General features: G+C 35.5%; 4 protein-coding genes across 6 annotated transcripts; all 4 read left to right on the top strand.

Moving 5' to 3' along the window:
- The first annotated feature begins 3,707 nt into the window (after positions 1–3,707).
- Positions 3,708–11,628, top strand: LOC109146503 (serine/threonine-protein kinase BLUS1-like). 3 transcript variants are annotated; one of them, XM_019294159.1, is made up of 23 exons: positions 3,708–4,123; positions 5,186–5,440; positions 5,553–5,677; positions 5,778–5,822; positions 6,833–6,914; positions 7,020–7,088; positions 7,257–7,427; positions 7,512–7,577; positions 7,950–8,018; positions 8,116–8,187; positions 8,356–8,417; positions 8,638–8,898; positions 9,073–9,203; positions 9,292–9,386; positions 9,461–9,499; positions 9,599–9,658; positions 9,786–9,887; positions 10,011–10,059; positions 10,151–10,206; positions 10,623–10,687; positions 10,771–10,822; positions 11,031–11,143; positions 11,241–11,628. In XM_019294159.1, exons 1-22 carry the CDS (start codon positions 3,959–3,961, stop codon positions 11,097–11,099), a joined length of 2,160 nt encoding a protein of 719 aa, XP_019149704.1. In that variant the 5' UTR covers positions 3,708–3,958; the 3' UTR covers positions 11,100–11,143; positions 11,241–11,628. The 3 variants fall into 3 exon arrangements, with proteins under 3 accessions (XP_019149704.1, XP_019149707.1, XP_019149706.1); XM_019294162.1 differs by lacking the exon at positions 8,638–8,898; XM_019294161.1 differs by lacking the exon at positions 9,461–9,499.
- Positions 11,629–12,333: 705 nt separating this feature from the next.
- Positions 12,334–14,896, top strand: LOC109194081 (UPF0160 protein). Its single transcript, XM_019344954.1, has 7 exons — positions 12,334–12,592; positions 12,730–12,876; positions 13,019–13,117; positions 13,304–13,495; positions 13,700–13,819; positions 14,216–14,287; positions 14,452–14,896. The coding sequence occupies exons 1-7, from the start codon at positions 12,341–12,343 to the stop codon at positions 14,674–14,676; spliced, it is 1,107 nt and encodes a 368-aa protein (XP_019200499.1). The 5' UTR covers positions 12,334–12,340; the 3' UTR covers positions 14,677–14,896.
- Positions 14,897–15,333: 437 nt separating this feature from the next.
- On the top strand, positions 15,334–16,658 carry LOC109194082 (2-keto-3-deoxy-L-rhamnonate aldolase). The gene has a single exon (XM_019344955.1). The coding sequence runs from the start codon at positions 15,441–15,443 to the stop codon at positions 16,488–16,490; it is 1,050 nt and encodes a 349-aa protein (XP_019200500.1). The 5' UTR covers positions 15,334–15,440; the 3' UTR covers positions 16,491–16,658.
- Positions 16,659–17,699: 1,041 nt separating this feature from the next.
- On the top strand, positions 17,700–18,906 carry LOC109194083 (stellacyanin-like). The gene is made up of 2 exons (XM_019344956.1): positions 17,700–18,150; positions 18,289–18,906. Exons 1-2 carry the CDS (start codon positions 17,952–17,954, stop codon positions 18,684–18,686), a joined length of 597 nt encoding a protein of 198 aa, XP_019200501.1. The 5' UTR covers positions 17,700–17,951; the 3' UTR covers positions 18,687–18,906.
- Positions 18,907–22,584: the final 3,678 nt, after the last annotated feature.

The following is a 22,584-nucleotide window of genomic DNA, read 5'->3' as shown; positions in this document are numbered from 1 at the left end:
TTAGGTTCGAACCACATCCCAATTAGAGTTGACACAATTTTTTTTTTTAACAGAGTTGACACAATTGTTAAACATATATTATGAATACTAGTTTTTTTACGCGCTTTGAGCGAATGGGATAATGCCCAATTATTATTTTTTAATAAGTACTTCAAAGTATATCAATGTTGAATTTGTTTATTTAAATCGGTAATTTAAAATATATAAATGCAATATAATATATGAGAGATTGATTATAATTGTTACTAAAATAAATGTTCGCAACTTTGTAATAACGCTAGTCTAGCTAAATATTTAGTCTAAAAGCGATAGTCTAAATAAATACTACTTTTGGTTTAAATTTCTCTAATTCTTCTTAGTTCTCTTTTGGGTATCATTGTCATTGTCTTCATCTTCAGTACATGTCCCTTTTTTTTATTGGTAGTATGTCATTTGCAATTGGATTACTGGTGGTAACATAGAAGGATTCATCATGCAATGAGATTATGGTGTATGAAACTTTAGATTTGCATTACTGTGTACATAACTGGGATCTTAGTTGTACTATGAACTCTTTACCTTGCAAGCATCTGTTGATATTTGATAGTGGTAGTTTTTTCCCTACATGTTTCATGTATTGTGATATGTGTGTCCTAGGTTATCATGTGAAAGTATTGAACAAAATATTAATATTTATTATATTTGTATAAAATACTTGTAACCATATATTTTGAATTAGAGAAAATTTCAATTTTGGTCACATGACTATATGGGCATTGTTAATTTCAGCACCTAACTTTCAAAAGTGTCAATTTAGTACCTTGACTATGTAATATTTGTCAATTTTGGTCATTCCGGCTGAATTGACGGTCAAATTTGACTGGAAAAATTTAATCAAACATTTAGTCTATAATCTGAGGGGCAAAATCGTCTTTTGATCCTTTCTAGACTAAATGTTAGATTAAATTTTTTCGGCCAAATTTGACCATCAATTTGGCCGGAGTGACCAAAATTGACAAAAATTACATAGTCAAGGTACTAAATTGACACTTTTAAAAGTTAGGTGTTAAAATTAACAATGCTTTATAGTCATGTGATCAAAATTGAAATTTTCTCTTTTAAATTATTTATTATCATCTTCTATTGACAGCAATTGTCATTGACAAACTCTCAAAACAATGTCTCAAGAACAAATAGAAATTAAAAAAATTAATGATTTCATTATTGTGGATGAAAAGTATGTATGCCACTTTATTACTCTTATTAAATTATTAAATAAATTAGTATATACAACAACAAAAATACATATGCATTTAATTAATTTAGAATTAGATGTCTATGTGCATTTATTTAAAAAATTTATTCATTATAAAAAAATTTTAAAAAAGGTATAATTTCATTATTTATATTATCTTTATTTTCAACAATTCAAAGATTCCTTACCCTCAAATTTATTAATTTATTATATTCACTACATTGTCCATTGTCATCATTTTACATTATTATTTTGTAATTTTTTTTTTTTGAAGAGACATTATGTTGTAATTAAATATCAAAGTTATAATACAAAATATGTTTATATATATATATGAAAAAGTTCAAATACGGTGAGGCACTCCCGTGCGGCAATTTTTAGAATACACCAACAGTGTTAACAATATGCACCAACAGTGTAAGGGAAACACACCATAATAAAATGCAAAAATACACAACATACTCAAAAAATACATCATATACCTTCCTACCACTAATGGTGTATTTCCGAACACTGTGTGATGTTTTTACTCATACCTAATGATTTGTTGTTGGTGATGCGTACCTAATTTGTGTGTGTTTTTGTAGTGCATTTCATAACGTTGATGGTGTATATCTTGCTTAACTATTGGTGTATTCTGAAAACCGTCGCACGACAGCACGGGAAGGGATCGCCGCACCTGAACTCGACTATATATATAGGAAGGTTCAAGTGCGGCGGTGCTGTTAGGTGCGGCGGTGCGGTCAATTGTAGACCATTAGATTAGATAAATCCAACGAATCACATTCGTCAGGGCTTCTTCGATATTTTCGCGCACGTTCTCACTCTACGCGAACTGCAAGTCTAAAGTCATCACTGGGCACCAAAAGAGGGCAAATCATAGTGTTTGTGTTTTATGTTCGTTATTGGTGCATTATTAACCTTACTCGGGTGTATTTGTGAATTCGTGTTGGTGCATTCCCGTGCGGTCAGTGCGACTGCACTAATAGTTATACAAATATACACCATCCATGTTAGAAAATGCACACCAAAAAACATGCACAAATTCGGTACACATCACCAGGACACACCATTAGGTATGAATAAAAGCACCACACAGTGTTCGGAAATACACCATTGGGGTGGTGAGTTATATGGTGTAATTTTTGGGTGTGTTGTGTGTTATTTTGGTGTATTTGTGCATTTCATTGTTCTGTTTTTCCTAACACTATTAGTGTCTTTTGTTAACACTGTTGGTGTATTTTGTTAACCGTGTTGGTGTATTCTGTTAAACGACCGATATAAATGACCACTATAATTACCATAATACCCCCACTTACCAAGACGCACTTAAATCTTCAAATCTTCAGAAATTAGCCGCTGCCGTCAGATTAAGCAAAATAGACGATGCTGATATGACCGCACTGCCGCACCTAAGGACCTTGCCGCATATGAGCCTTATATATATATATATATATATATATATATATATATATATATATATATATATATATATACACACACACACACACACACACACACACATACACCAAGTATTTTATACAAATATAATAAATATTACGGAGTAATATTTTGTTCAATACTTTCACATGATAACCTACGACGCACATTTCACAACACATGAAACATGTATGGGAAAAACTACCACAATCAAATATCAACATGTGCTTGTAAGATAAAGAGTTCATAGTACAACTAAGATTCCAGTCATATACACAACAAAGTAAATCTAAATCTTCCTACACCATAATTTTCATTGCATGATGAATCCATCTATGCTATCACCAGTAATCCAATTGCACATGACATACTACCAATAAAAAAAGAGGACATGTACTGAAGATGAAGACAATGATAATGCTACTAAAAAGAGAATTAAGAAGAATTAGAGAAATTTAAACTAAAAGTAGTATTTATTTAGACTATTACTTTTAGACTAAATATTTAAATTACCGTTAAGACCTTGTGATCTAATGGTACTCGAGTTAGACTTCTATATAAGAGATTGTGAGTTTGAAATTCAGTGGAAGTGTTATTATTGGCTCTTTGACCTTAGTAGGGTTAATCTTGATTTTACCAAATAATTTGCCGGATATGGTCGGCACGAGGAGAAGTGAATAAGAATGGATTATTTGCACATATTGGGTAAATAAACAATTTTTTTTCTTATTTCCATTATTATTTTTGGCAAATAAAAATCACCGAATATTCTTCGCTAACCAAGAGCACGTGGCGGAAGGGACCCACGTGTCACACCTAGCTGTAGCTCTCCACGTCAGCTCCCTTACACCTGTCTACGGATCCGTACCCGGATCCATAACCCGCGCCCACCTCGCTATTAATAATTTCTAAATGGGTTTGTCAATTGTCATGGCAGTCAACGGATCGATAAACACTGGTAATTTAAAATTAAAGAAATAAAATAAAATAAAATAAAAACACTTGGGAAAAAATATCGCCTAGAATTTAGAAATTGGAAATCACTATGAGGAAAACAAAAGAAAATTCTAAATAATATCGCTAATAATTCGGAGCTTAGTAATACAGCTTAGCTTTTCTTCTTCTTCGGGTCCATATATCCATCTATCCATCTCTATCTGAATCTTATACCTGCAGATTACACGGACATTTCTGTCAATTGCTTGAAGTTTTTTCAGGTGGTTTTCCGATCGACGGTTTGTTTTTTTCCTTTTCCGGCGGCGGCGGAGGAGGAGGAGGAGGAGCATGGCCTCCGGTCAGAAGAGTTACTCGCTGAATCCGGATGACTACAAGCTTCTAGAAGAGGTCGGTTATGGCGCCAGCGCTACTGTCTACAGAGCGATCTATCTCCCTCTCAATGATGTTATCGCCGTCAAGTGTTTGGATCTCGATCGCTGTAACAGCAATCTGGTTTGTCTCCTTTCACTGCTGAAACTTTATTATCAGCTAAGCTATTGCCTTGCGTGAATCGAGGTTTGGTGGATTTAGTTATCAAGTTCTGGCTTTGATTTGCTCTGGTATTTAAGTTGAGTATCATTTGCTGTATATATCAAAGTTATTGACCTTGTAAGTACAAGTGTGGAGATCACAGAACACGGGGTATCACAGTTTGAGTGGATGGCTGAGCGTTTGGCAAGCTGAATTGTAGATTACTATTTTCATTTAGATAGCTGAATAAGACTAGATTTATGCGAAAGTGTATAAGTGTATTTTAGTCTTTCAGTGGTTTACATAAGGATCCCCTTTATTCGGCCAGAGCTAATGTGTAATGTTAACTAATTTAATACTAACTAGCAAAATGTAAATGGCAAATAGATTTTGTCATGCTAGCATTACATTGGTCTTTTGGGCATAAACAATGACTTTAAATCTAAAGATTGACATAACACAGGGAAACAAACAACAATAACATTTTAAATTGGTACAATCTAATTACAAATTACAGTATCTAATTTAGTTCCTTACCAGTGTTCAGTTGTTGGTCTCAATTCTTGGCTTTACAGCTGCACAATTGAATGCTGTCAACCCTCATATGTTGTTGGAATCTTCTGACTAGTTTTTGCATTTTGAAACTTTCTGCACACTAATCTTTAAACGTTTAGATTAGCATGACCACATAATTAACATTTCTTGTTATAAAAAGAAAGAACAATTCATCCATCTTCTTCAGCTTTTTTGAAAATGTTTAATTCACCTTGATGGAATTTGTGATTCTTGTTTTACACAATTGAAGAAGAAATTTGCTCTTAATGTTGATGCATTATTGATTCCAAATTATTAGCTAAACACAACATAATGCATTGGAATTATTAACCACATTATTAGCTACAGAATCAATATTTCAAATACTGTTTGTCTGGAATTTAATAATAGAAGATTCACATCTGGAAGACTTAGTTTTTAGATTAATTGTCAATTTGTCATATATGATGGAGATTATTATTATTTTTTTGATGAGTTTTATTTCTGCAGGATGACATACGCAGGGAAGCCCAAACAATGAGTTTAATTCATCATCCCAATGTCATTAGAGCATTTTGCTCATTTGTTGTTGGTAGCTACCTTTGGGTGGTTATGCCCTTTATGGCCGAAGGTTCTTGTCTGCACCTCATGAAGATAGCATACCCAGAAGGATTTGAAGAGTCTGCTATTTGTTCTATACTTAAAGAAACGCTCAAGGCTTTGGAATATCTTCATCGGCATGGCCACATTCATCGAGATGTTAAGGTCAGTTCATTCTGGCATTTCTTCCCATTTGCAGGAAAATCTTGGTTTGTGATCCTTTTTGTTCTTCAAGTTTGCAATTACCAAGATTCTTATCTAACATGTGCTGGTGCAGGCTGGAAATATACTCTTAGACAGTAATGGGGAAGTAAAGCTTGCTGACTTTGGTGTTTCAGCATGCATGTTTGACACGGGCGAGAGGCAGCGTTCCAGGAATACATTTGTAGGAACTCCATGCTGGTGAGCAATTAAAACCAGCAGTTCCTCTATTTCCTTCTGTGAAGGTTTCTTGCTGTTTTAACTTACTGTTAATATATATTCCAATTTATTTTGTTCAAAGGATGGCACCAGAAGTTCTGCAGCCTGGAACTGGATATGATTTCAAGTAAGGTGTTTTTATTTTTCATATCCAGTTATCAGTTTCTTTTATGTAATTTATGGGGTTTCTCCCCTCAACCAAGCACCCAAGGCTTCCATATGGTGTTTTAACCCCCTTGCAGAGTACTGAAAAAAATCTTTAGGCCACAAAATAATTTCTATGTGATTGTTTTTTTTTTTTTTTTGAAAAACACATATATAGAAAAATTGGATTAAAATAAAGAAAATGAAATGAAGCTGAATGAAATTCATGAATGCTATGAAAATGTAACGAAAGCCTCAGGAAGTCATCAACATTCATGTACTTTCATATTCTTGTACATCTATATATGGCATATCCAAGTTCATATGTTTGTGTATTTATTTATTTGGTATGCATTACACTGAGTATGAATATAATAATGTGGTCAAAATTATTAATATGACCACACTAAAAATTTTTAAACAATATATACAAATGGGGTTGGCTTTCATATTATATGGAGTGTATATTTTTTGAACCCACTGAGCCAAAATCCTTTAGTCGCTACTGTCTATATATACTCCTAAAACAATGTATTGTAAATGTGTGGAATATATTTTATTAGGTCACAGTATTAGAGGCCAGCTATATATATTTTATTACTGTCTATATATACTCCTAAAAGAATTCTAGCAGCTAGAATTCTTCCGTATAACTTACGGTTCTACAATTGCTGTTTCCTCCTTTTTCCTTCGTGGTTCTTCTTTTCTTCCATTAATGCCTTCCCCCATACAAACACAGAACATGAAGCTGTCTCCCGAGCTTTCCTCATCTGGTCTTTCATTGCCCACTATCAACAACTCTGTTACTCTAGTCCTATATCAATGTACATGTAACTTGGACTTAATATTAATGTTAATTGCCTGTAGTATTATTTATTTTTGTGCAATGATATATACACATTTACAAGATATGTGTCAGTTGGATACATAATTAAGAGAAGATTGAGTTTTTTATTCACATATGCATAAAATTTATTTGTCATTCTCCTTTAGGGCTGACATTTGGTCTTTTGGAATAACTGCACTGGAATTGGCGCATGGTCATGCACCGTTTTCCAAATACCCCCCAATGAAGGTATATATTACTTGTAAAGAGTCAAGAAATATATTCATACAAATACTACATTTGCTTTAGCATGAATTGACTACCAAGTTATTTTCATCCACTTTCTCACTGTAGGTTCTCCTTATGACCATACAAAATGCTCCTCCAGGACTTGATTATGACCGTGATAAAAGATTCTCTAAGGTAATTCTATTACTTGTGGGAAATTCTCAAAATGATTTGCATCAGCAGAAGTTTTAATTTTCAAACATCATTTCAAAAGGAATTCATGGAGAAAGTAATAAAGGCATTTTTGCCTATTGAAGAAAAAATTAATAAAGTGGAGTAATTTTTATTTCTTGTTTTAATTAGGCTTTCAAAGAAATGGTTGCAATGTGTTTGGTGAAGGACCAAACCAAAAGGCCCACTGCAGAGAAGTTGTTGAAACATTCTTTTTTCAAGAATGTCAAGCCTCCAGAGCTGTCTGTAAAGAAACTCTTTTCTGACTTGCCTCCACTTTGGAATCGTGTCAAAGATCTCCAGGTATTTGGTCATGGTCTTATTCTCTAGTTTCCAAGTTTTGTTTGTTTAATATCTTCATAACTGTTCCTTTGGGGAATGTTGCAGGTTAGAGACGCTGCTCAACTTGCTTTAAAGAAGATGCCTTCAGCAGAACAAGAAGCAATATCACAGGTTTGAGACAATCGTTCTTATCACCAACATAGCTCTTCACTATGTGGTTGAATTGGTAAACTGTCATGACTTTCCTTCATTGTCTCTGGCACAAAGCTATAGTGCTATTGTTTTATTATTCTATGGAGTGAAAATATGCTAAAATTTCTTCCTTAAGAAAAATAATGATGAACAATTTTTTCCCATTCTGATTGATAAATGATGTGAATATTTATCCAAAAATAATACAAGAGCTGATTTCTTCCATAATCAATGTGCCCTTATCTTTTTTTTTTCTTTTTTTTTTTTTGGAATAACCTAGATGCTTGCTGTTTTTTTTTTTTTCTGTCTCCTGTCCTAATTTTTTTTTAATATATATAAAATTTAACCCAGAGTGAATACCAGCGAGGTGTTAGTGCATGGAATTTTGATCTTGAAGATTTGAAGTTCCAGGCATCAATGGTATGAATGTGTGATATCTCTGTCAGACTAATGCCATATTGTGGCTTAGAGTTCTGTCTTCGGTAGAAAGTCTTGTCATTTTATTGCATTGTCACAGGTGCCAGATGAAGACGAAGTACAGGAAGTGAAGGAAGAGGATGAAAATATGAAACATTACACAAATAGTGAGGTGGTTTAAATTTTCCTCTAAAACTGTAGTATTTTATATACTGTCATTTATAGCTATATGCTACTGACATGTTGGCTAAGGCTGTCTATTTCTTAGCATTTATTTGTTAATTTGTTTATACAGCCCCATATAATTTTAAATAAGATGTTAATTTGCTTATACTGGCAGGTCATATCTAATTCCAGAGAAAATGTAGCGGGATTAAGTACCAATCAAAATATTGTTTCCAGGTAGAAGTTTTGTGTTTGATTTTCTGAGAAGATTAAATATCTTTTAATTGGATCTGGAAATTGACATTATCGTGACTACTGAAATCCGAGTTATACCAGACGAGTTTAATTTAACTATTATAGTATGTGCTTGGTTATTCTAATAGTCATGTTAGTTAATTCACACCTGAGTAATTTCATGTTAAATGAGCTTGCTATGCCTTGAAATTCATAATTTTAGTGATCAAACAAGAGCAAGTGAGGGCCAGATCAAGAAGGGAAAAGACTTGGAAAGTGATTTGCTGGATTCTGACCAAAGGAAAAATGAACTTAAAAAAAATGGATCAAAAACAGAACTGCCCCCGCTTACCTCAGACAAAGATGTTGTACAGACCAAGACTAGAAATCTAACAGGAAAACCTCGCCAAAGTCAGAGTGGACCTCTCATGCCAGGAACCGTGTTAAGTCATTCTACTGCTGAAAGGGCTCGCAACATAGAAAGGTTTCTTTGCCTTTATTACATGCAAACTACTTGAAATCCAAAGTTTGTTGGAGCATAAAAAGTAGTCCTAAATCAGTGGCTTGTTCTTCCTTTAATAACCCTTTATGTCTTCCTCAGAAAAATCAAAATAATCCTTTTTTGCCCTTTCATAACTTCATTATGGTTCTCTTCCAGGACTGAGACTGAAAACCAACAGGTTGAGAGAGCTCAGCAAGTGCGAAGAGCACCTAGTTTCAGTGGTCCTTTAATGTTACCAAACCGAGCTTCAGCAAATAGTTTATCAGCTCCTATTAAACCATCTAGTGGTAAGTTCTTTGTGTGTTTGCTGCAATTACATTTATTCAACTCACCACTTGTTCATAAGCAGCTAAATGAAAGTTGGCTTTACTTTAGGATTTAGAGATTCTTTGGAAGACAAGTCAAAGACCAACTTGGTGCAAATTAAAGGGCGATTCTCTGTGACATCAGAAAATGTAGATCTTGTGAAGGTATGCCGTGCAGAATATTCTCGAGAAACTCATCATTTTAAAATGATAATTTCTGACCTAAATATAAATGTTAGGATATTCCTTTATGTACAGTTCCTCGACGGTATTCTCAAGTAAGTTAGTGAATGTTCTAATTTTTGTTCAAAGTGAGAATGTGAGATTTTATCTTGATCTTTAGACTGCCTTTAATGTAAATATTGTGATATTACCAGACATCACCTCTGAGGAAATCTGCTAGCGTTGGAGAATGGGTTCTTGAGAATAAACAAATGGTTTGTCTACTGTTATCTTCTTCTTGTGCATCAGTACCCTTGGGGCCAAAAGAACAAAAAAACTACATAGACATTCTCTTATAAAAGAAAAGGCCTTCAATTTAATGATCTCTTGCTCCTTTTTCAGCCATCCAATCAGTCAGCTAAGGAAGTTCTCCATGGTAATGTACCTGCATCAATTCTTATGCCCCACCTTCAAAATCTTTTTCAACAAACTTCAATTCAACAGGTATTGCATGCTTATTTAACGTATATTGTTAAATCTTGTCCATGAAACTCACCCTCCTCCCTCTTCTTCTGTTTCCAACTCTTCCTTCTTCAAACATGGTGCTTATACCTTTTAGCATTACAGGATCTCATTATGAGTTTGTTGAACAGTATGCAACCATCCACAGGAGAAGGTGAGTAAAGGATCAAAACTGCAGTGTGTACAGAAACATCCATGTAACAGTGTGTTTTGTTTTACTTACTTTAATTCTCATCTTGTCTCAGCATCTCAAAATGGGAAATCACCTCCGCAACAACGCAATTCAGAGAATAATGGAACCGTGAGTTCTTGTCTTGGTTGTACTACATGCATCTTCTGTAGGATATTCTCACATCATTTTAATTCGTCTGCCACACAAGATTTGTTCTTCTTGGTCTACCTGTAAGATGCCATCAAAGGCTTTATTATCAGAAGGAAGAGAAAGTGTTGTTTCTCTTCCCATATTTCTTGAATTGCATCTTGTGAAAGTGAAAAGACAGCCATAGGAGGCATACTATTAACATTTACTGGTTTTTTATGGATTTCATGGTCAACCAAATTACCAAAATCTTATTTGCTATGCTTTCACTTCTATTATCTTTTCAAGATTTGGCCATTTTTATTTTTGTAAAGATTTTTCTTGATATAAAACACAATGTCAATGTTTTTAAATTGAGAATGCACTGCCTTTTAATGCATTTGGATCCAATATCGCAGGTTGAAACAGCTGCATCTGAGCGGGAACGCTTGCTTCTAGTAAAGATTTCTGAGCTTCAAACAAGGTATGTTTATAAATATTGAATTCATTTGATATTTTTTGTTATATGCTCTTTCTCTAGAAACGCCTCTCTCTCTCTCTCTGCAGGATGGTTAACTTGACGGATGAATTAACTGCTGAAAAATTGAAGTACATGCAGGTGATTATGTGTTTTAAATCTGTTAGTTATGTCTGAAATATGTGGTTGAACTGAATGATGTAATAGGTCAATACTGTTGTAAAATGAAGACGATCTGTTTAATACCCCTTACCAATTACTTAAGACCCCAATCTTTAGGATAGTGCTTTAACTAAAACTATAGTTTATGCCCTTGCAATAACACTTATAGTTATATTGCCGCCACCAGTTGCAGCAACGGTTAAATGCCATGTCAAACCGAGGAGAAGATGGAGACCGGAGAGAAGTGGATTCTTGATGCCATAGGATTCTCATTCAAGTGTAAAAACTATGTATATTCAGGTTTGATATAATTCTGTTTCACTGCCCTCTTTGTTTACAATTTTACTGTATTGTTGCCCACCATTGATATTTCTTTCTGAATCTTCTCCATTCACAGGAAGGAAAGGAGAGATTACCGTGCATGTTGCCGGCTGATGCCCTTTGTTGTCATCTAATGTTTGTTTCAAAGGTTCCAGCCCTCTGTCAAACTGACAAATAAGTGAACCATGCTGCTGCTTATAGAGATACAATTCCTTCATTTATTTTATCAGTACAAGAGGAATCAAGCTTCTTTGTGCAGATCCATGCCTGGTATCCTAATATATAGGGAAAAGGATAAGCGGGTTCTTTTCTTTTTTTTTTTTTTCTTTTATCATGTCCCGTTTGTATCCTCTAGATCCTATATATAAATATATCGATTAATTATCTCTGAATGCAACATGAAATTGTAATTTTGTTCATAAACTTAATGTATTTTCTTTAAGCATACAAGCTCATGTTTACTACGGACTATTGGACTGTTACCATTATGCACATCACCAAAGCCAGATAAATATGATATAAAGGTGCGTAGATTGATGTCAAGCTGATATCGACTGCTTGTGCTCTTCAATTACCATATGAATGTTCACTAGGATGTAACCACTGACGTCTATTTTAGGTACATTGTACAGTAAAGATATGAAACTTAATTTTAAAAAATTGAGATCTCAAGTAAATTTTGTCCTTGGAAGAATTTCTTTACATTTTGGCTCTGTTTAGTAGAGTATATTTTAAAGTTTATAGTTTATTTTAAAATTTAAACTACTAATAAGCTATTAGTTCTGAAACATTGAACAGTTTAAAAAAATAGTGTTTTAGTTTTGAAACACTATTTCAGGTAATGTTTTAAAATAAATTACTGATTTTTTAAATTTTTTTATTAATTTATTAAAATAAGATTACTTATTTTTCATTAATTAAAATTTTAATATCTTAATTTACTTTTTTTTTATACTTAATTAATTTATAATTTATTAAATATTTTAATTTTAATTAATTAACTTATTAGCTGCTAAAGAAAGGCAAGGAGTCTTCTGTTCAGACAAACAATCTGAAGTCTGAAGTCTGAAGTCTGAAGGGTTTAGGTGTTAGAGTGAAGTGTTAGCAAGTGGAGGGGAGTAAAAAGTAAATACAGAGTCTAGACTAACACGATTGGAATAAGTTAAAAGCAGACTGATGTACAGCACAGGCATGACGAGAGTAAGAGGGCTATTTTACTTGGCGAGACTAAACCACCGCCTCAAGTCACCTCTAATGGCCACCGTCACCACCGCCGCCGGAGCATTCTCTTCCTCCCCCTCCTCCTCTGTAAAACTAGTGGGCACTCACAATGGTAGCTTCCACTGCGACGAAGCTCTTGGTTGCTATATGATCCGCCTCACTGACAAGTTCAAGGAAGCCAAAATCGTTCGTACCCGTGACTCCCAGGTACTTTTCTTGCTTTTCATCTTCTGCAATCTATCTGTTTGTTTATGGAGATTATGCGCACGCCTCGTGTGTATGTGTGTGTGCGAGGAATTGTGTTTGCAGATGAACTGTTTGCTGAAATGCTTGATTTAACCAAGGTATTGGAGTCGCTTGACGCTGTGCTTGATGTTGGCGGGGTTTATGATCCTAGTCGAGACCGGTATGATCATCACCAGAAGGGGTTTGATGAGATCTTTGGGCATGGGTTTAGCACTAAGCTCAGTAGTGCTGGTCTTGTTTACAAGGTAAAGCTAATTGCAAGCACACACTCACACTTTGAAGTCCTAAATGTGGTTTGAAGCTGTTAATGAAGGTCATTGGGGTTAATCTTTTTTCATATTAGGGTTTTTAATTTTGGGCTCTTAATTGGTTTTGTTTCTTCCTTAGCATTTTGGGAAGGAGATTATTGCAAAAGAGCTTCAAGTTGAAGAAGGACATCCAGATGTGCATAGGTTGTATCTAGCGCTCTACAGGAGCTTCATGGAGGTATAAAATTATTGCACACTTCTTTAGTGATCACACAGAACTATCCTCTTCCATGGTCGGATTTATTGCAATTGAGTTTTTCTTTTGATATTGTAATTTCACTTATCTCTCTTCTTTAGCACCATTTTGGAAGTCAAATACTTTTCTTGGTCGTTGGAGTAAAAACCACTTTAATGCTTGCAACAGGCTATTGATGCCGTAGACAATGGAATTAATCAGTATGACACAGACCAACCTCCAAAATATGTCAATAATACACACTTGTCTTCACGAGTTGGGAAATTAAACTTGGATTGGACTGAACCTGATCAATCACCCGAGAAGGAGAATGAAGCTTTCTCTCGTGCTATGCATTTAGCTGGCAGTGAGTTTATGGATGTAAGGCTCCTTGGAAACATTTCTCTTATTTATATCTCCTTTTCCTAGAATTATTCTTTGTGCAGGTTTTTCTATTGGCTGTGCTAAACTTTTATGTTACACTTTTGTGTTTAGGGATTGATGGTTGACAGGAACATATCATTCATCTTATTAAACATTAAAAACTGTTGTATCTATATATTTAACATGCTCTTGTATGCTCAGAGTGTTCGTTATTATGCAAAATCATGGTTACCTGCCCGGTCAATTGTTATGGAGTGTCTTTCTTCAAGAAAGGATGTTGATCCTAGTGGAGAAATTATGGTTTTAAACAGATTTTGCCCGGTAAGTATCTGATCCATAACCACATAACAGAACTATTTATGTCATCTTCCACTTTGTTTCTAGTTAAGCAACTCTCCAATTGTGAAAATGAAGAGAACTACTTTGAACAGTTTGACATAAAAGGTTGATTTGAATATATACCTCTTCCAAATATATCTAAATATTTTTAGACAACAATTTCCTTACATTAGTTATCAGCAATTAGAGTAACATTTGATGCTGAAGACCTTATAGTCTAATGGCATTCACTAGTGACTCTAGATAAGAGGTTACAAGTTCAATCACCAGCACTTAGGAGTTGAAAAAAATCAGAGTAACATCTTATTGATGGTAAATAATGAGATGTGCAATATGATAACGAGCTGATGATATATTCATTTAATTTCTGTCAAACAGTGGAAGCTTCACTTGTTTGAACTTGAGGAGGAGTTGAAGATTGATCCGCCACTCAAATATGTTCTTTATCAGGTAGTTATTTCCTTTTGCCTTGTTTGCTTCACCCTTCTTTTCATTTCATTTTCTTTTATCTTGGAGAAATTAATATCATCTAATTTGTCAAGGAATGGTTTCCTTGCTACTTGTATATTCTCCTGAAGAATTCTATTCAACTCTTTTTTCCTTATGATTTGTAGGATGAAAGAGGCAAAAGCTGGCGAGTGCAGGCAGTGGCTATCTCTCCAGACAGATTTGAGAGTCGGAGGCCCCTACCATCACAGTGGCGAGGTCTTAGAGATGATGAGCTCTCAAAGGAGTGTGGGATTCCAAGTTGTGTTTTTGTCCACATGAGTGGGTTTATTGGTGGAAACCAAACCTACGAGGGAGCATTAGCTATGGCAAAAGCTGCATTGAAGCTCTAAACTGCCAAAAATATCACTCCAACCTTCACTTATGTCATTTCATCCCCGTTGCAATTCATGACTTTCACATTGTTGTTTACTTCTAACTTTTAGGTATGATTTATGCTTTCGATAGGGAATTCCTTTTTTATTTTTCTTTTGTTTTGAACATCAACAATATTTGGCTGGTTAATTCTGTAATTCTTGTTAGCATATATGATTTGCTTGGCCTTAACTTAAACATAGTTTCTTATATGTTCTGTTTATTTCATTATATATATATTTACAATTAAATGAGACAACATCATCTTGTGAAACTGTTATAGAGATATAACGTGAATGAACACAGTTTACTATGCCAATGCATATAAATAAGATTGGGGAAGAAATATTATGTTACACATTCAAATAAAAAATTAGAAGCAAATTTGAATTTGACTTAAATTGTTGTAGTCAAGCATGGAAATTACTTTCAAATTTATAACAAATTTTAGTATTCTACAATTAATATTATATTTATTATGTTGATAAAAAATTTGTTTGGTGTGATCCTTAATAATTTTAAAATTATTTTAAAATTATTATATAGGAAATAATTCTATCATATTAAATTATTTTTTTTAAATGCAGTTTTCTTTAGAAAATGTTGGAGTGAGGCAGTGAGGAGAGAGTAATTTGAAGTTGAGGTGAATAATTCAATGATTTTCAGTTACTCCTCTTTCCTATTCCATTTTCTTCGTCTACTCTCCACTGCCCACTGCTCGCCGACCACCAAAACTTGAACAATGGCTACGCTTTCTTCTTCTTCAACATTTTCTCTCTCTACTCTCAAAAAGTCATTCATTTCTTCTTCTCCAACTCCTTCATTTCTACCATTTACTACTCCTTCAAAACCCAAATCCTTATCCCTTACAACCCTAAACTCCAATCTCAAACGACACTTTTCTCTGCTTCAATCCTCCGCCGCCGCCGCCGCTACCCCTGTCACCGCCCCGCAGACCCTGAAAGCCCGCCTCAGGAATGGCGAGACCCTTTACGGGATTTTCCTCCTCAGTTTCTCCCCGACTCTCGCTGAGATTGCCGGCCTCGCCGGCTACGACTTCGCCGTGGTCGACATGGAGCACGGCCACGGCGGCATATCTGACGCTCTCCCTTGCCTTCACGCCCTCGCCGCTACTCGTACTCCGGCTATCCTCCGCATCCCCGAATCGTCTGACGTCTGGGCTAAAAAGGCCCTCGATCTCGGCCCGCAGGGGATCATGTTTCCCATGATCGATAGCCCCAAAGACGCCCGAAAAGCCGTGTCTTACTGCCGCTTTCCTCCCAACGGAGTCCGCGGATCAGCGCACACGGTGGTTAGAGCTTCGGATTACGGAATCGATGCAGGGTATCTCAGCAATTACGAGGAGGAGCTGCTGATAATGTGCCAGGTAGAATGCAAGGAGGGAGTGAAGAAAATCGATGAGATCGCGGGCGTGGAGGGCGTGGATTGCATTCAAATGGGACCATTAGATCTGAGCGCTAGCCTGGGGTACCTGTGGGATCCGGGTCACAAGAAAGTGAAGGAAGTGCTGAGGGCGGCGGAGAAGGCGGTGCTGGAGACTAATCCCGGCGAAGGAAAAGGAGCCTACTTGTCAGGATTCGCAATGCCGCATGATAAACCAGAGAATTTGAAGCAGAGAGGGTACCACATGGTGTCTGGAGCAGTTGATATAGGGTTGTTTAGGACAGCGGCCGTGGAGGATGTAAAGAAATTCAAGAATAGTTTAATGGCGGATGATGAGCAGAGAGAAGACGATAAAGATAGTGAAGAGGAGAAGTACTGGAGTGAGTGAATGAGTTGAGGATGAAATAGGAAAGCAGAATAATAAAGGTTGTGTTTTTATGTTATCCTTATCATCATCATCATCTTTGGACTTGAATTGTGAAATGTAGTTTTGTAGTGCCTACCTAACATTTTATAACATTCAATGCTCTGCTATGCTGCCTGCTTAAATTTCCCATTATTTTGAGCAATAATTTGTTTGCCAGAAAATGTTAAGAGGGAGAAGAAGTGTTTTGAATCCTTTCAAAACATTAGATGTATTCATCTTGTGCTTATTGGAGTGGCATATCTATCATAGTTAATCTTGATATAGACATTGGTAACTTGTTGCATAAAGGATGGATGTCTGATTCTTGTTGGTTGTTGTTTTTTCCCTGAGATCAGAGTAACGTAGGAATTTTTGTTTTGTGGTTTACCCAATTTGTTCTGCATATATATGATGAGATGAAACAATAATTGCAGAGTTACTGTTTGGCGGTTCAATATTGATGCAGGCAAGTTGAAATGCATTTATGAAGAGTGTTGGATGACAGCTCAGATAATAATAATAGAGTTTTCCAGTGGTATTGTCTTCTAAGAAACTGCAGAATAGTTTTCTCATTATTTTCATTCCATTCACCCACACCTTCAAAAATGGTGAAGATTTAGTATGAACCAAAATGTATTCTACTGCACATTCACATGGTTACATGATAGTATTGGGTGGGGTTCGATCTCAGTCACCAACATTGGGGGATTTGGTTTTTATGATGGACACCTTATGCGCAGAAATGTACAGTTTATTGTTGAGTTAACTCGATTTATCTTCTTGTTGATCTGGAATGGATTCATGGGTCGGGTATATATAGTTAAACGAAGTCGGAAACTTCAATTATTAAAAAAAAATTATTCTTATTTTACCATGTGGGTTATATTCCCTAGTCCTAATCCATGTTCACTTGCATCCACTATGTGTGCTTGTCCATATGTGCCATACCATGTGCTATGATTATTCATATAATTGACTAAATTATTCATTTTGCAAAGTTTGTGAAACTTCTTTCCTGCCCCTTCACAGCTTCCTCTCTGTATGCCAACTAAGCTCTATTGTTCGGGTCGAACCCAATACCTCTTTAGAAACAACTTATAGTATGTTAACCGCTAATTTTTAAACAAGATCCAAACTTGAACCGGATCATTGGATCCTGTCCTGAGTTTGACCTGGATTGATTTCCTCACCAATATGTCTATTAACAAGGTAGATCCAAGAAAAGATTTTAAGTATTCACTAATTACAACTTTACCAATAATAAAATACCCATAATCACCACCATTAATCCACTATGTTGCTTATAATCCCCATAAAAGTAAGGGTCACTTTGGTAATCTCCCACTTTGTCCACTCACAGTTATATCCCCCTGGCCAATAATATTTGCCTGGTTTTCCCAAACCTCTGCCTCTCTCCAGATTTGAGAAAGAAGGAGGTGGGAAATGGCTGCTCTGAGAGTCCCAAGAAATTGCCATTTCTGGAACTGTCTTCTTTTTCTCCTGCTTAACCATGCCTCCTCAGTCTTCTGCTACCAATACAAGGTTGGAGATTTGGCTTCTTGGAATGTACCCTCCTCCTCAAATCCAGATGTTTATATCAAATGGTCCAAGAATCAAACTTTCAAGATCGGAGATTCACTCTGTAAGTCCTGTCCTGTCCTGTTCACCATATAATATATAAACATAAACGTGCAATCAGCTTAGACTTTAAGTTGAGATTGAACGAATACTTCAATTAGTTCTTCTATTTATCTCAACTTTCTTTTTTGATAATCTGCAGTTTTTCTGTACCCTCCGAGCCAAGATTCAGTGATACAAGTTACAAAGGAATCTTACAGGACCTGCAACCTGAAAGATCCAATCTTGTACCTCAACAATGGCAACTCCCTGTTCAATATCACAGCTCCGGGCAACATTTTCTTCATCAGTGGCGCAAAGGGTCACTGCCAAAACTCACAAAAACTCCAAGTTTTTGTGGCGGGTGGGAATGGATCCGCGGGTTATGACGACGGTGCAGATATACCCATTGCTTCTGCTCCCGCCGCCGCCGCCGCTGGGCCTTCTTCTAATGACTTTGGCTCAATCCCAAGCCAGCATTCATCTTCTCCGTCGCTAAAAACTCCCATATCAGCCGTGTCGGCGGCGATTTTGGCTCTGATTGTGAGCAGTTGCATATAGACAGGGCTACAGTCATGTGAAAGTGACGGTATAGGCCAAGAAAAAAGTTTTTTTTTTTTTTTTACTACTTTTTATAGTGTTTTATGATGTTTTGAGTTGAATATTTCCTTCTCCCATTCATTATTGATGCCATATTGTATTACACATTCTTTCAGAAGAGAGCAAAATTACTGTCATTTTGTTTGCATGCTTTAATCAATAAATTTGTTACTTGGAAAGATTTTTTCGTGTTATTACACCTAGGAATGACAATTTTACTTGCATCTAATGGGTAGTAAATTACACGTATAATCTTTATCTTTATATGTTTATATATATAATAAAGCAAAATCTAGCCACAAAATTTCCCTCTAAAGTGTGAATGCATTTTGATAGAAACAAGATTAACAAATATAAATGCATTAATTATGTGAGTAGATGTATTTATACATATTTTTTTGAAGTATGTGTATTTATATTTTACAAATTATATTTTATTATTATAGCTCTATCTATATATATATATATATATATATATATATATATATATATATATATATATATATATATATATATATATATATATTAAAGCATAATGAAGTATGAAAAAAGTTTATTGTGTTCAAATTTATTGGTAAAGTTTTATATTTAATATAATTTGTGTATATATTCATTTAGATCTCAATTATAATTAATTTGACTCCACATATATAAAAGAGGAGAAATTAGATATAATAAATATAGTTCTTAAATAATCCTTTTCAAATGAATAAGTTTTTGGTGGAGATTTTTGACAAATATCATCTGTTATTTTATTTACAAGTTTTATTTAAATACGTTAGATATATAATTAAAGTAGTTATTTCAAATTCAAATTCCTTACAAAAAAAAATTCAAATTCAAATAATAATACAAGTAACAATAAACTTTAAAATCAACATAATAATAGCATAATTAAACTTTTAAAAATATTAAATATTACATTGTATAGTTATACTTACATTTTTAATCAAACTAATTCTGAACTCAAGAACTCAAGTACATTTTTCTATTTCTACAATCATTACGTTCTTTGCTAATTCAGAGGATGTCAAAAATTTAATTGGTAAATTTGTTAAATTAATAATAGTTCATGCATCGCACAGGACAATCACTAGTTTGGGTAATAAGTATAGGATGACGGAAATTTTCTTTTATACCCGCACGGGTATAGAGGAGAGTGCAGGGAGAAGTATCTCTACTCCCACTTTCTTTTATTTATTTTGAACCTTACCTTTAAGATGGCATGTAGAGATTTGAATTTATGGCACGTTTGATTCGCAGAATAGGCTTAAAATGGAGTAACATCCCCAATAATAGACCTGGAATAGAATATTCTTGTCCTTCCTTACTCCATTAGTATTCCTAACCAAATCATACCTTTAAAAAAAAAAAAAAAAAAAGGGAATATGCGATGCTTTTTTATTTTTTTTATTTTTTTTTTTAAAAAAGGCATTAATCATTATGCAATTTTGTACTGAGCTTTAGGTTTTGCACTTTTGTGGTTTTGAATGCCCAGTAAGCATAAACTTCAATGTATTCTTTTTGGATACAAAACAAATTTTAAGAAATTAATAGTAAAAGTACTGATTATTACAAATGTTATAAATAATTAAAAGTAAAATCATTATTATTATATTATTTATAAACACTCTATCTTCACTTTTTTTTTTTTAAATAGTAGTTGATGCTTTTACTGTTTTGTATTATATAAATATATAATATAACACAAAAAGCAGTTTAGGAATAAATTTTTTTTTAAAAAATTACTATAATTGATGACTAGGTTTGCCTAACAATCTAAATATGTCTCTAAACATTCCATCTTCGGTAGTAATGGTGGAAGTTGATTGCTCTTTACCAGTTAATGGAACAGATCGCTTTTATGGCATAGTAGTTCGAGATAGCAGTGGTGGATTCGTTGCAGGTAGTGAGAAGTGGACCAATACGCTGTCTGAATGACCCTCATCTTGCAGAGACGATGACAGTTAAGGAAGTTTTTTTATGGACTTTTGAACAAGGCTGGCGCAATATTGTTTTAAAATCAGATTGTCAGATGGTATGCAAGTTTTTAAATAGTGGCTCAGCCGATCATTCTTATGCTGGTTGTGTTATCAAGCATTGCTGATCACTTAAATGATACTTTGAATCAGTGTTTATTCAGTATATCAATAAATCAGTGAATAAGCTAGCTCACACGTTAACTAGAGCAGCTAATTTTCACACTGGTCATCTTAGTTGGTTTTTTAATATCTCATATTGTATTCAACGTTTAATTGCTTGATTTTAATAAAGTTTTTTTCTTTAAAAAAAAAATAGATATTAACTGGTTAGAAATTCAAAAGAAACAGCAGAATAATGTCGGCAACGTGAAAGACACGATTCATTAACTTAAATCACGCTAGCTGGACTGCCGGGGCCAGGAATTAAATAAAGCATCAGAAATTGTTAAGTAAATGGATCTTCAACTTGACAAAAATTTTATTAAAATTCGTAATTCATTTCATGAAGGCAGTTCTTTGCAAAACTGAATTCTATGTTATTAATGTTTGTGACTGCAAGTTTTATTAATGTTCCAGCATGTTTACATTAATTGTTCATCAGATCTGACTCAGTATACTATATAGTTAACTGAATTGATGAGATGTATTAGGACTCTATCTATGTATTTGAGTCTATTTATGATTCCCAATCCTAGTTTCTCTAAGTCTATATATACCTAGGTTTTGTACTCTTGTAATTGATCACTGTTAATATAATTCATTACAGTTCTCATCTGGTATCGGCTAGCTAAGGTTTCTATCCAATGACCAACGGATATGTCAATTCCTCTGAACAGATCGTTTTTTATGCCACTCTCTCATCGGTTACTTCAACCGTAACCACCCTCTCTGCGGCTCGTCACTTCATCAGTGTCAAATTGACTCATCGGAACTTCTTATTTTGGAGGGCTCAAGTTGTTCATTTTCTCAACAGACATGACCTAATGGGTTTCATTGACGGAACCAATCCCTACCGCCAGCCACGATCTCGTCCGGCGAAGACGGAGCGCCACCTCTGCCGAATCCTACCTATCATCCATGGGTTCGGCAGGATCAGGCGCTTCTCTCTATGCTCATGTCATCGTTGTCTGATGAATTCATGTCCTTGGCTATTGGATCTCACACCAGCTGTGCAGTGTAGACTGCCGTTACCTCCACACTTGCCTCTTCATCTCGGTCTCGCTCATTGAACCTTCTCGGGCAACTTCAGACGCTGCAACAAGGTGATGCTTCCGTCACTGACTATATCGACTGGGTACAGGTTCTCATTGAGGATTTAACTCTCGTCGGCTGGCACATTCCGCTGGAAGAACAAAACCTTTACGTATTCCGTGGTTTGTAGCCTGAATTTCAGGGTATTGTATCTTCTCTCAATGTCTGAGGAACACCGGTGAACCTCCATGAACTCTCGGACCTCCTCGGCACCGAGGAGTTCGTTGCCGACAGTGGAGGACCGTTGCCGGCAGCTTTTTCCGTCCAGAAAATCGGGCAGCAGCAGTGCAGTAGAGGTGGCCAGTCGCGCGGTAGCGGACGTGGCTCCGAGCAGTCCGACGGGCAATCCCGGCAGTCTTGTGGCGGTGGTGGCGACCGTCGCGGGAATGGCGGTGGTCATGGTCGTGGTGGTAGGAACGACAATCACCAACCGAAGTGTCAACTTTGTGGAAATTTTGGGCACTAGTAGTCTTATACCCACCGTATGTACGCCCTACCGGTCGGAACCTGTAGGTCGCGCAGCCCCAGCCAAGTCACGACCGGTTCCGACCGACTTGGAAGCGAAACCTTCCCGACCGAGGCGGTCGGGAAGGGGCCTCGAGAGGCAGCGGCAGAAGACTTGCGCC

Source organism: Ipomoea nil, unplaced genomic scaffold (assembly GCF_001879475.1).
Source record: "Ipomoea nil cultivar Tokyo-kokei standard unplaced genomic scaffold, Asagao_1.1 scaffold1932, whole genome shotgun sequence".
Lineage (NCBI taxonomy): Eukaryota > Viridiplantae > Streptophyta > Magnoliopsida > Solanales > Convolvulaceae > Ipomoea > Ipomoea nil.
Note: the sequence above shows the minus strand (reverse complement) of the source record. Positions and strands in the feature narration are given on the sequence as shown.

What these genes read in the sequence shown, in the direction of transcription:
- LOC109146503 (XM_019294159.1), top strand. Translation starts at nt 3,959, where the DNA reads ATGGCCTCCGGTCAGAAGAGTTACTCGCTGAATCCGGATGACTACAAG. An exon ending in ATCGCTGTAACAGCAATCTG is followed by an intron (nt 4,124 to 5,185) that starts GTTTGTCTCCTT and finishes TTATTTCTGCAG; the next exon opens with GATGACATACGCAGGGAAGC. An exon ending in AACATTACACAAATAGTGAG is followed by an intron (nt 8,188 to 8,355) that starts GTGGTTTAAATT and finishes TTATACTGGCAG; the next exon opens with GTCATATCTAATTCCAGAGA.
- LOC109194081 (XM_019344954.1), top strand. Translation starts at nt 12,341, where the DNA reads ATGTACAGCACAGGCATGACGAGAGTAAGAGGGCTATTTTACTTGGCG. An exon ending in GTGCTGGTCTTGTTTACAAG is followed by an intron (nt 12,877 to 13,018) that starts GTAAAGCTAATT and finishes TTTCTTCCTTAG; the next exon opens with CATTTTGGGAAGGAGATTAT. An exon ending in TCTACAGGAGCTTCATGGAG is followed by an intron (nt 13,118 to 13,303) that starts GTATAAAATTAT and finishes TGCTTGCAACAG; the next exon opens with GCTATTGATGCCGTAGACAA.
- LOC109194082 (XM_019344955.1), top strand. Translation starts at nt 15,441, where the DNA reads ATGGCTACGCTTTCTTCTTCTTCAACATTTTCTCTCTCTACTCTCAAA.
- LOC109194083 (XM_019344956.1), top strand. Translation starts at nt 17,952, where the DNA reads ATGGCTGCTCTGAGAGTCCCAAGAAATTGCCATTTCTGGAACTGTCTT. An exon ending in CAAGATCGGAGATTCACTCT is followed by an intron (nt 18,151 to 18,288) that starts GTAAGTCCTGTC and finishes GATAATCTGCAG; the next exon opens with TTTTTCTGTACCCTCCGAGC.